This window comes from Mobula birostris, chromosome 3 (assembly GCF_030028105.1).
Source record: "Mobula birostris isolate sMobBir1 chromosome 3, sMobBir1.hap1, whole genome shotgun sequence".
NCBI lineage: Eukaryota > Metazoa > Chordata > Chondrichthyes > Myliobatiformes > Myliobatidae > Mobula > Mobula birostris.
The window spans coordinates 63,227,786-63,241,161 of record NC_092372.1 but is presented as its reverse complement, the minus strand read 5'-3'; the positions used below and the strand labels follow the sequence as shown (position 1 = coordinate 63,241,161).

Sequence of the window (13,376 nt, the reverse complement as noted above, 5' to 3'; positions counted from 1 at the left end):
GAGAAGGCCTTGGCAGACAGGGTTAAGGAAAAACCTAAGGCATTCTACAAGTATGTGAAGAGCAAGAGGATAAGACGTGAGGGAATAGGACGAATCAAGTGTGACAGTGGAAAAGTGTGTATGGAACCGGAGGAGATGGCAGAGGTACTTAATAAATACTTTGCTTCAGTATTCACTACAGAAAAGGATCTTGACAATTGTAGGGATGACTTGCAGAAGATTGAAAAGCTTGAGCATGTAAATATTAAGGAAGAGGATGTGCTGGAGCTTTTGGAAAGCATTAAGTTGGATAAGTCACCAGGACTGGCGATGATCTTTGCATCATCAATGAGGACGGGAGAGGTTCTGGAGGATTGCAGGGGTGCGGATATTGCTACATTATTCAAGAAAGGGAGTGGGGATAGCCCAGGAAATTATAGACCAGTGAGTCTTACTTCATTGGTTTATAAGTTGATGGAGAAGATCCTGAGAGGAAGGATTTATGAACATTTGGAGAGGCATAATATGATTAGGAATAGTCAGCATGGGTTGATTGAATTTTTTGAGGATGTGACTAGACACATTGATGAAGGTAGAGCCGTAGGTGTAGTGGATTTTAGCAAGGCATTTAATAAGGTACCCCATGCAAGGCTTATTGAGAAAGTAAGGAAGCATGGGATCCAAGAGGATATTGCTTCGTGGATCCAGAACTGGCTTGCCACAGAAGGCAAAGAGTGGTTGTAGACAGGTCATATTCTTCATGGAGGCTGGTGACTAGTGGTGTGCCTCAGGGATCTGTTCTGGGACCCCTACTCTTTGTGATTTTTATAAATGACCAGGATGAGGAAGTGAAAGGATGGGTTAGTAAATTTGCTGATGACACAAAGGTTGGAGGTGTTGTGGATAGTGTGAAAGACTGTCAGAGGTTACAGCGGGACATTGATAGGATGCAAAACTGGACTGAGAAGTGGCAGATGGAGTTCAACCCAGGTAAGCGTGAGGTGGTTCATTTTGGTAGGTCAAATATGATGGCAGAATATAGTATTAATGTTAAGACTCTTGGCAATGTGGAGGATCAGAGGGATCTTGAGGTCCAAGTCCAAAGGACACTCAAAGCTGCTATGCAGGTTGACTCTGTGGTTAACAAGGCATACGGTGCATTGGCCAGTCATGAGATTGAGGTTAAGAGCAGAGAGGTAATGTTGCAGCTATGTAGGACCCTGGTCAAACCCTGCTTGGAGTACTGTGCTCATTTCTGGTCGCCTCACTACAGGAAGGACGTGGAAACCATAGAAAGGGTGCAGAGGAGATTTACAAGCATGTTGCCTGGATTGGGGAGCATGCCTAATGAGAATAGGTTGAGCGAACTCGATTTTTTCTCCTTGGGGCGACGGAGGATGAGAAGTGACCTGATAGAGGTGTACAAGATAATGAGAGGCACTGATCATGTGGATAGTCAGAGGCTTTTTCCCAGGGCTGAAATGGCTAGCACAAGAGGGCATAGTTTTAAGGTGCTTGGAAGTAGGTGCAGAGGAGATGTCAGGGGTAAGTTTTTCATGCAGGGAGTGGTGAGTGTGTGGAATGGGCTGCCGGCGGTGGTGGTGGAGGCAGAAACGATAGGGTCTTTTAAGAGACTCCTGGATGGATACACGGAGCTTAGAAAAATAGAGGGCTATGGGTAAGCCTAGGTAGTTCTAAGCTAAGGACTTATTCGGCACAGTTCTGTGGGCCGAAGGGCCTGTATTTTGCCATAGGTTTTCTATGTTTCTAAGAAATATAGCTTCATAAATACATAAGTGAAATTTGTAACCATTTTGAATATACCAAAATCTCAAGCACACAGTGATTGGATGGAGCTATACAAAATTATTAGGAGTATAGATAAGGTAAATGTAAGCAGACTGAGGTCATGGGTTAAGGGTGAATGGCGAAAAGTTTAAAGGGAGCATGAGGGTAAACTCCACTCAGAGGGATATGAGAGTGTGGAATGAGCTGGCAGCACAAGTGGTGTATGCGAGTGTGATTTCAATGTTTAAGCGAAGTTTGGATAGTTACATGGATGGAAGGTATGAGTATGCTGGACTATGGTCCCAGTGCAGCTCGATGGGAGTAGGCAGTTTAAATGGTTTCAGCATGGACTAGATGGGCCGAAAGGCCTGTTTCTAAGCTATACTTTTCTATGACTCAGACAGTGAACGTTTAATATGGGACAACTGAAGCAATGCACCACACCCACTGAACTAGTACAATAGACTTCAATGTCTAACTGGAAATATAGCAAATCTAACAATGTAGCTTTCAGAAATATATTCCTCACCTGGAACACCAGCCACATTATTCAGTTCTGCCATGACAATTGCTTGACCAACATTCTGGTGACTCAGGCAAGAGTTTTACTAAGTATTAGTATCACATTCTCATTAGATAGTATGCAATTAAATTTCTTACCATTGCTGCCAGTGAAACCCCACCCTGCGATGGAACAGTATGTATCTAGTTCCACCACTTGGTCCATTCTAGGTAGACAAACAGGTCGAACGTAACTTGTCACATTGATTTCTTCATGGAGCTCCAGCAGACTGATGTCATTATCATAAGGTTGACTTTCGTAGCGTGGATGTATGATAATCTGTTTCACTTTCCGGATCTGTGTAGATTCAGTTGGGTGTTTCAGATGGTTGATACCAAACACAACCCGCCAGGCAGATGCATTTTTATGCCTGTGGTGGGTTTACAACAGAGCCAGTTAAAAAGAAATGCAAACTGGTGATTTTAAAGTTAAAACAGAAAATGCTGGGAATATCAGCGGTTAAGCAGCATCAGTGGAAAGTGAAATAATGTTAATTAGCGGCATTAAAGGGTTCCCAAGGTCTGGGGCCCTGCTGCATCACCTGAACGTCATGGGCTCTCCCTAGCCCTAACATAGGAGAGATAGGGTTACGGAAATGAGAGCTGAAAACGTGGCTATTCGGATTACATTCCCAGTACCCTCATACAATAACCACAGAGTAGTGTGTGGAGTCAGTCAGCTTCCATATAATGTGTATGGTTCAAAGAATGTATCAACTACCAATGAATAATGCTAACCAGAAATAGTACTGGAGACACCTTCTAATGGATGAGGTAAATTTGAGGGCTAGAATTGTCTAAGCACTTGCTTTGATTTCACTTAGCTCCTTGCTGCCCTGTATGTATGGGGAAGAAAGAATACAAAGCAGCCTAATCTTGGGCATCCACTCTGTTTCCCAGAGAATCAAAGTACTGCCCATCACTAAAAGAGTAGAGATCTGAATGGCCCCTCTAGGGACAGGGATTCCTGCTAGTTAGGCCAAGCCGTAGTTCAGTGCTGGATCTCAAATAAGCTAAGCAACGGAATTCTGAGAGCAGGGAGTCCCTGTTCCTGAAGAGTGACTCCTGACATCTTTATTCTGTGATCCACTGTAAGGAGACAAGGAAAATCCTGTCATTGGGTAGAGTGCAGCACCATACCAGAATGCTCACCAAACCTGAGGAAATTCAGGCAAATGATCTTGTCTACCTACCTTTAAGGCCTGAGGTATTCACTGTGTCTCTGTGTGACAGTTTTGTAATGAATAAAGATCAAATTAAGCATATTCTGTAGTTGCCCACTCATTTGTTTGATTTAATTATTTTATTCTTTTTAAAGGGAAAACTGTGAACTGAGTAGCATAGCTTTGTGAAAACATTTCCTCTCAGTTATATAAATCAGGCACTCAAGTTGCTAGGATTTGTTTGCCAATCATAGCCAATTTATGGACGCATTTTGTTGAACTGTATGGCCTCGGTTGTAGCGAGGACAAGGCCTGAAGCTGCAGGGTCGCCTGCTGCTGCAGTTCAGGAAAGGAGATGCTGGAGGCGGTGTAACATGCTATCCATGCTCCATTGGGGGCTGGCCTCTCCCACCAGTTCTTCTCCCCCACCCCAAGTGCTCGATCTCTGGAAGGACTGGCTGGATTGTGTGCACGTGTTTGTCTATGGACTGCCCGGAGCTGCACCATCAACTTGAGGCACTCAGAGACCTGGACTATTTTTTTTGTGTGACTGTATGTGGGCTCGCTATCTTGAATGTGCTGTGTATGTTTTGCACCTTGGCCCCAGATGTCATTTGGCTGCATTCATGTTTGGTTGAATGATAGTTAAGCAAATTTGATTTTGATTTGTATTTGAAATAGAAAAGTTGAAATCTGATGGCTTGCTATTTTAAAACTCTTTCATCAATGTGATCGGAAATTTAGTTAAAAAGCTATAGGCAGTAAGAGTACAGTTCCTGAAGTATGGAGAAGGTTTATATTAAAAATAAGTTAGGAAACATTTGCAATACACCTGGCACTCTTTATATTAATTTGTAATGAATCAATTGGTTAGAATTTCAGTTTGATATAGTCAGACTTACATATTAAAGCAATGTGCCACTGTCAAAACCCATTTTCGTCTAATCAGCACACAGCCACAGAAATTTTCACCAGCCTCAATCTGCAGGGAGCCCTGCCAGGGCCAGCGGCCTGGATGACTTGTTCTGCCTCCTAGAACTCTTTTGAGTCGAATTTTTGGGTGCTGACCACAGTCTAGGAAATATAAAATTATGTTATAGTTGGATTTATACTTTCAAAATGTACAACTCCACTCAGAATACATTTCAATGTCTTAGATCCATTATTTTCTTTGCTTTCCACACTTTCCTTACAACTTTTTTTACTCTTCCAATTCATAAAACACCAGTCCTACTGTATAAACAACTTAAATATTATGTACTTTAATCAGCGGTAACTGAATTTGTAAACAGCTTATTAGGTCATAAGTAATGCTAAACAACCTCTCTGGTCCTGGGAAAACTGATTTTAATTTATGGAATCTTCACTAACAGATTTATAATATTCAAATATGAACATACAAATTAAGAAAAGGAGGCAGTACCTAAACTTACTTCACCTTTTAACAAGAGAATAATCAATTTGATAAATGCCTCGACTCCACATTCTTTTCTACCTATGATAACCTTCACCCTCTTGTTTAACAAGTATCTATCTATGTCGGTGTTCATAAAACTCAGTGACTCTGTTTTCAGGAAAATAATTCGATGGGCTCACAAGCCTCTGTGGGGGAACAAAATCTCCTTATGTCTTAAGCGAGCAAACCCATAGTTTTGAAGACCAATCCCTAGATCTCAGTACTTCTATGAGGAAACCACCTCTCTGTAACCACCCAGTGTACTATATAATTGAAGCACAACCTGTCTTCATTGTAATTAATTTCCCTAGCAATAAATGACCACAATCTCTCTTAATTACTTGTTCTACCTGCCTGCTTGCCTTTTGCTATTCATGCACTGGGATGTCCAGATCTATCCATCTAAACACACTTGCAGTCTTTGACCATTTAAACAAGATACTTTATTTTTCCTGCCAAAATGAAGAATTATATTGACCACAAAATCCAGATTATAAACTTTATTATGGTGTAAACCTCACTTGCAGCTGCATCAGTTTAAATAACACTGTTTAGCAGAATGGATCAGCCGTAGTTCATTCAAACATGTCATAACATTAGACCTGCAAAAGTAGTCTGTCATAATGCAGCTGAAAAGTGCTATGTTTGCTGACTGTACAAAGAAATCCAACCACACCTCCTGCAAGAAGGCTCAGAATCCTTTAAAGCATATTGAAAGTGACTTGTTGGCTTCCATTTAAGCACATATTCAACGTTCCCTATTCATCTCTTATTTCCTGATCAGTAATTTTGTGGAGTTAATTAATCTGGTCTCTTCACAATTTACCCATTACAAATGAGATCAAGCAAGACCTATTATACTATTCTTCCTGACAGTCCCATGGGAAGATAGCTTGGAAGAGGCCTTTGAAATAAAGCTCTCCAAGTACGCAGGACTGGTCAGCAACTGTCAGCAGGCTGGATAGAGAGCGAGGTGTCTCCCAGTGGAGGTTGGTTGTAGAGAATTCATAGCCCGTTCTTTAGTTAGGGCCTTCAGCATTTTGGGCATCGAGGGAGAGAGGAAGAGGAGAGCCATCCGCAGTACCACCGATGCAGCAGAGAGGGCCTCAAGATGGCTGTGGCTCAAAAGAGGGGAGCCATGGAGTCATAAGTAGCTAGCCATCTGGACACAAGCTGGGGTCTGATCAGCCCCGGCTGGGTCACCTGAAGGAGGTTGTATGATGTTGAAAGACCCGAAACACCCGATGATTCCAGGAACATCACTGAAGATGTGTCCAGAAGCATCAATAGATGTATGTACACAGCTTACACCCTGAGTTAATCAGTGACAACCAGGAAAGACTGGGTGACAACCACGAAAAGAGTGGTGACGACTGGAGAGTCAGTGACAGCCCGGAGAGACGACAACCAGGGCAGAACGGGCTGGCAACCCAAGCTGCGTCCTCTGAGAGGAGGACCCCACAAAAGCCACAAAGAATCTAAGGAAAAGATTCCCCCAGGGGTGCCCGAGAGGGGGGGAGGATGAGCACCCCAGTCGGATGGACACAACGACATCAGACCCAGGCAATGAACAAACGACGATGAGGAAGCATTGTGCATGTAGCAAAATCTGCAAGAACGATCGCGGCTTGAAGATCCACCAAGCGAGGATGAAGTGTTTGGCGGGAGCAGGAGCAGCACAACGCGCAGGTGTCCAACCTGGTGAGACGAAGGAGGGGCCAGGCCTGGAGTCACCCCATAGTGCCCGGAACCTCCAAGTGTTGCAAACTAATCCCTCGAACATGAAGTCTAACAGGAGGTGGATCAAATGGCCTGCAGCTAACATGACTTCACCGTGGAAGCAGTTTGATGAAGATGTTAACCAAATTCTGGAGGCAACGGAGAAGGGAGGGGTTGATAGGAAGCTGCAAGCTATGACAACAATTATTGTCAGTATCGCAGCTGAACGGTTCGGAGAAGAGGAGAAGGAAGGCTCCAAATCATCTTACTCGAAGAACCAAAGAGCATTGAGGATCCACAACATCAGGCAGGAGATGAAAGCGCTGAAGTCCCAATACAAGGAGGCAGGAGAAGAGGAGCGCATGGCTTGGCCCAGCTGATGTGCATACTACGAAAGAAGATCAGGGTCCTCCGCCGGACAGAGTGGCATCGGAGGCGGTGTCGTGAAAGGGCTCGAAAACGTGCTGCCTTTATCGCCAACCCCTTCAAGTTCACCAAGGAGTTGCTGGGGGAGAAGCGCAGTGGGAAACTGGCCTGTTCGCAGGAAGACAGACCAACATCTGAAGAAGATATATAACGATCCTGAAAGAGAGCAGGAGCTGGGAGAGTGCGACATCCTAATAGACCCACCTGAACCGGATGTGCAGTTCGACATGTCAGAGCTGCAACTAAAGGAAGTCAGAGAGGTTGTCCGCAAAGCAAGGGCAAGCTCGGCTCCAGGACCAAGCAGCACCTTGTACAAAGTGTACAAGAACTGCCCCAAACTCCTGCTGCATCTGTGGAAGACCCTGAGAATCTTCTGGAGAAGGGGGAAGATCCCAGAACAGTGGAGAGTGGCTGAAGGGGTGTGGATCCCGAAGGAGGAAAATGCCACCCAGATAGATCAGTTTCGCATCATCTCCCTGCTCTGTGTCGAGGCGAAGATCTTCTTCAGTGCAGTTTCCAACCAGTTGTGCACCTACCTAGCAAAGAACACTTATACTGATACATCAGTCCAGAAGGGTGGCATTTCAGGGATGCCAAGCTGTCTGGAGCACATCGGTGTGGTGACACAGCTCATCAGGGAGGCCAGAGAGGACAAGGGCAACCTGTCAGTGTTGTGGCTCGACCTGGCAAATGCATATGGCTGCATTCCGCACAAGCTGGTGCAGCTCACACTGACCAAATATCACGTCCCCAGCAGGATCAGAGACCTTATTGCTGATTATTACAGCAACTTCAGAATGAGGGTCTCTTCAGGAGCAATTACATCAACCTGGCACAAGGTGGAGATCGGCAACATCACAGGGTGCACTATCTCAGTGACACTGTTCTCCCTAGCCATGAACATATTCACTAAGTCTGCTGAACCAGAGTGCAGAGGGCCCAGAATGAATTCCGCTCAACGGCAACCACCTATCAGGGCATTCATGGATGACCTCACAGTCAGCACAGAATCAGTCCCAGGCTGCTGGAGGATTCTACAAGAGCTCGAAAAGCTGGTGGAGTGCGCCCGGATGCGTTTCAAACCTGCCAAATCAAGATCGATGGTGCTGAGGAAAGGGAAGGTGGAGAACAAGTTCCGGTTCAGCATCGCAGGCACAGCCATCCCAACCATCACAGAAAAGCCAGTCAAGAGCTTAGGCAAAGTTTTTGACAGCTCTTTAAGGGACACAACATCCAGTCAGGCAACCTGCACCGAGTTGGATGGCTGGCTGAAACCTGTGGACAAGTCTGGCCTACCTGGGAAGTTTAAAGCCTGGGTGTATCAGCATGGAATTCTTCCCAAAATCCTGTGGCCCCTCCTCATCTATGCAGTTCCAATCTCGACAGTCGAAACCTTAGAGAGGAGGGTTAGCAACCACCTCAGGAGATGGCTGGGGCTGCCAAAGAGCCTGAACAGCATCGCACTCTATGGACACCACAACAAACTGCAACTGCCCTTCAAGTCCTTGGAGGAAGAATTCAAGGTAACAAGAGCCAGAGAAGTGCTACAGTATAGGGACTCAAGTGACCTGAAGGTGGCTAGAGCAGGGATCCAACTAAGTACTGGCAGGAAGTGGAGGGCAGAGGAAGCTGTTCAGGAGGCAGAGGCGAGGCTGCGTCACAGGAGGCTGGTGGGAGTGGTCACACAAGGCCGAGCTGGGCTAGGATCCTTTCCAACTCCCCAAATGGACACCAGAGGGAAGGAAAGGCGTCATCTAGTTCAGGAGGAGGTGAGAGCCTGCAAGGCAGTGGGAATGAAGCAACAGGGAGCTTGGACAAGATGGGAGAATGCAGTTGAGAGGAAAGTGACCTGGGCTGATCTTTGGAAAGCCGAACCACACCACATCCAATTTCTCATCCAGGCAGTGTACGATGTGCTTCCAAGCCCATCAAACCTGCACACATGGGGCAAGGCAGGGTCATCTGCGTGCCCACTGTGCTCCAAGCAAGGAACTCTGGAGTACATCCTCAGTGGCTGTGCAAGGGCATTTGGTGAGGGACAGTACAGGTGGAGGCATGATCAGGTCCTGAAGACCATCGCTGAAGCCGTCAGCGCAGGAGTTGAGTGGGCGAAGCGGTCCCAACCCTCCAAGCAGACCATTGCCTTTGTCAGAGCTGGGGAGCAGCCAATACCTGCGAAAAGAACATCTGCAGGCATTCTGATCTCTGCAGGGGACTGGCAGCTGTTGGTGGATCTCGAAGGGCAGCTGAAGTTCCCCAACCATATCGCAGCCACCACCCTGCGACCAGACATTGTCCTAGTGTCTGAGTCTACTAAGCAAGTGGTGCTGCTGGAGCTGACAGTCCCATGGGAAGATAGCTTGGAAGAGGCCTTTGAAAGAAAGCTCTCCAAGTACACAGGACTGGTCAGCAACTGTCAGCAGGCTGGATGGAGAGCGAGGTGTCTCCCCATGGAGGTTGCTTGTAGGGGATTCATAGCCCATTCTTTAGTTAGGGCCTTCAGCATTTTGGGCATCGAGGGAGAGAGGAAGAGGAGAGCCATCCGCAGTACCACCGATGCGGCAGAGAGGGCCTCAAGATGGCTGTGGCTCAAAAGAGGGGAGCCATGGAGTCATAAGTAGCTAGCCATCTGGACACAAGCTGGGGTCTGATCAGCCCCGGCTGGGTCACCTGGAGGAGGTTGTATGATGTTGAAAGACCCAAAACACCCGATGATTCCAGGAACATCACTGAAGATATGTCCAGAAGCATCAATAGATGTATGTACACAGGTAAATGAAAATCATAAATGGTAAATGACAAATGACAATGTCACACAAAACAAAGAAGCTGGTTGTGGACCACAAGAGGAATGGAGACAGGCGAGCCCCTATTAACATCAATGGGGAGGGCAAACAGCTTGAAGTTCCTCGGCATAAGCATCACCAAGGATCTCACGTGGTCTGTACACACCAGCTGTGTGGTGAAAAAGGCACAACAGCACCTCTTTCACCTCAGATGGTTGAAGAAGTTTGGTATGGGCCCCCAAATGCTAAGAACTTTCTACAGGAGCACAATTGAGAGCATCCTGACTGACTGCATCATTGCCTGGTATGGGAACTGTACTTCCCTCGATCGCAGGACTCTGCAGAGAGTGGTGTGGACAGTCCAGCACATCTGCAGATGTGAACTTCCTGCTATTCAGGACATTTTCAAAGATGGGTGTGTAAAAAGGGCCCAAAGGATCATTGGGGACCCAAGTCACCCCAACCACAAACTGTTCCAGCTGCTACCATCCAGGAAACGGTACCGCAGCATAAAAGCCAGGACCAACAGGCTCCGGGACAGCTTCTTCCACCAGGCCATCAGACTGCTTAATTCATGCTGACACAACTATATTTCTATGTTATATTGACTATCCTGTTGTACATTCTATATATTATAAATTACTATAAATTGCACATTGCACGTTTAGATGGAGATGTAATATAAAGATTTTTACTCCTCATGTATATGAAGGATGTAAGTAATAAAGTCAATTCAATCAATACCATCATTTTAAAGCTATACTGTATGCTTACAAATTTCAGAGTTTACATATCATTGAACAGGCAGTATTTTAACTGATGATTTTAAACATGGCATATCCCAAACAGGTGCGAACAAGTTACAGAGACACCAATAATTGTTAATCACCTTGAGGCATGGTATAATATGTATGCATAATGTTCTTCTTCAAGAGCAATTAAATTGCATCCAGTCTGATCAGGAACGTAGATTAAACCCTGTTTGATTGTTCTCTTTATCTAGTAGATGACTTAATCGTGGATGAACATCTCAATGCAATAACCAAGGTATCAAAAGGTAGGTCCAAAAACAACAATTCAAAAACTTTAAGCAAAGTTAAGCCACCAAAATTAGACTACAATGCCACCTTTAATACTGTAATTCCAAGTAAGTTCATCTCCAAACTCTAGACTTCCTGTTCAACATCTCGTTTTGCAACTGGATCCTGATCAGACTGCAATCAGTAAGGATAGGCAGCATGACTACAGAGAAAATTTACAAGGATTTTGCCAGTTCTTGAGCACCTGAATTATAGGGAAAGGTTAAAGAGTTGAGGACTTTATTCCCTGGAGCGTAGGAGGATGAGGGGAGATTTGATAAAGTGTACAAAATTATGAGGGGCGTAGATAGGGTAAATAGACAGCTGGTGGTATAGTGGCATCAGCACTGGACTTCAGGGTGAGTGGTCACAGGTTCGAATCTGGCAGGCTCCTTGCACTCTTTCCATCCATCTGGGCTGAGTGTCAAGCTAGCAACTCGACCTCGTGAGAAACAGACAAAATGCTAAAGAAATGACAAGCTTGCTGCCCAATGTGCCATGAGATGTGGAAAGGAATAACAACAACAAGATAGGGTAAATGCAAACAGGCATTTTCCACTGTGTTTTGGGTGAAATTAGAACTAGAGGTCATAAGTTGAGGGTGAAAGGTGAAATATTTTAGGGGGACATGAGAAGGGACCTCTTTACTCAGATTTACTTGATTGCAACATTTAACGGAAGTTTGGATTAGTACATTGATGGGAGGGGTATGAAGGTCTCTGGTCCAGATGCGGGTTGATGGGACCAGGCACAGGCCAGATGGGCCGAAGGGTATGTTTCTGTGCTGTGATGCTCTATGACTCTAAAACATCTCCATCATGATTATGCACAGTGCCAATATCTCACAAGGCTGTGCCCTCAACCCCCTACTCTATTCCTTATATCCTCAGAATTGCATAGCCAGATTCTGCTCTACTTCAGAAGAATACTACTGTAGCGGACCATATCTTAAATAATTATGAGTCAATGGGCAGAAAACAATATAGAGCTTGGTGACATGGTATCAAGATAACAACTTTTTCCTCAATATTAGCAAAACAAAAGTGCTGGCCATTGCTTTCAGGATGGAGCCAGTGCACATGATCCTGTTTACAATGGTGCCAAATTCAATTTAATTGAGAGCTTCAAATTCCTGGCAGTGAACATTGCCAAGTCCAAACACATTAATACCACATTCAAGAAAGTTCACCAGCACCTCTACTTCCTCAGGAGGTTGATAAATTTACCATGTTGCCTTTGAACCTCACTAATTATTATCAATGTACCTTATAAAAGCATCCTATGTGTTCACATCATGGCTTGGTTTGGCAACTGCTGTGCCCAAGACCACAAGAAACTTCAGAGATTTGTGGACACAGCTCAGCAAATCATGGAAACCAGTATCCCTTCATGGGCTCTGTCTACATGCCTCACTGCCTCTTTAAAGCTCCCAGTATAATCAAACACCACCCCTTCCCCCACCCAGGACATTCCCTCTTCTCCGCTTTTGCATTAGGCAAAAGCATGTACCACCAGACTCAAAGACAGCTTCTACCCCGTTGCTATAAGACTATTAAACAGTTCCCTGGTACATTAAGATGGATTTAATCTCACAATCTACCTCATTATTACCTTGCACCTTATTGTCTGCCTGCACTGTGCTTTCTCTAACTGTAACCTATGTTCCCTCTAAGCTGTGCGCATGTGCGCGCGCACACACATTTTTCAACCAGCGCACAAAGGAAATTAATGTGCGCACAAAAGGTTAGTTACCTAAAATAATATAGTAATTAATAATTATACTTATTGAAAATAATCTTTTAGCTAAATGTTTCTGTTAACTAGTTAGTTGGTTTTTCAAATACCACAATGAACGTCACTAATTTACGTCACCTCATCTTTCCTGTTCTGGGATCTGGGAGACAATGTTTCGTGGAGTGACAAAGTTAAAGTTCTGCTAAACCAACAACGTGAAGAAAATGTCACAGTAGATACAAGTTCGCTGTTGACTTTTATAAATAGTCTTTGTGTGCATTTAGAAGAAAGGTTTCCTGAAGATGAGGTACAAGAATGGTCAGCTTTTGATTTCTCCGCAATTGCAGATTGTGACTTCACATTTGGTGATGAAAAAGTTAATGCCTTATGTCCAAAATATCATGATTTTCTAGCTGAAAATACTGTAATGGTTAGACAGTTTAATGATTTCAAATTCTCCGTGCAAGAAAAAATTAAATCCAAACTGATTTCAAACTTCGCTCAAATGGTGGCATTTGTACTTCAAAATGAACAGTTTTGCGACCTTGCACAGTTGATGGACATTGGGGGAATCTTTCTTGCGTCTAGTGCGGACTGTGAGCGAGGTTTGAGCCTAATGAATCAACTCAAAAACAAGCTGAGAAACCATTTAGGTGAATGTCATTTGGATATGTTAATGAGAATC

The 13,376-nt window shown here is 44.7% G+C and overlaps 1 protein-coding gene across 6 annotated transcripts in view; it reads right to left on the bottom strand.

Annotated features, from left to right (window-relative positions):
* corin (corin, serine peptidase) overlaps positions 1-13,376 on the bottom strand; it is a 186,432-nt gene that overhangs the window by 7,943 nt on the left and 165,113 nt on the right. For all 6 annotated transcript variants that reach the window (XM_072252756.1, XM_072252760.1, XM_072252758.1 and 3 more), the window contains 2 exons: positions 4,394-4,565; positions 2,428-2,699 (listed from right to left, as the gene is read on the bottom strand). In XM_072252756.1, coding sequence (XP_072108857.1) covers positions 2,428-2,699; positions 4,394-4,565 — 444 coding nt within the window. The remainder of the gene's footprint in view (positions 1-2,427; positions 2,700-4,393; positions 4,566-13,376) is intronic.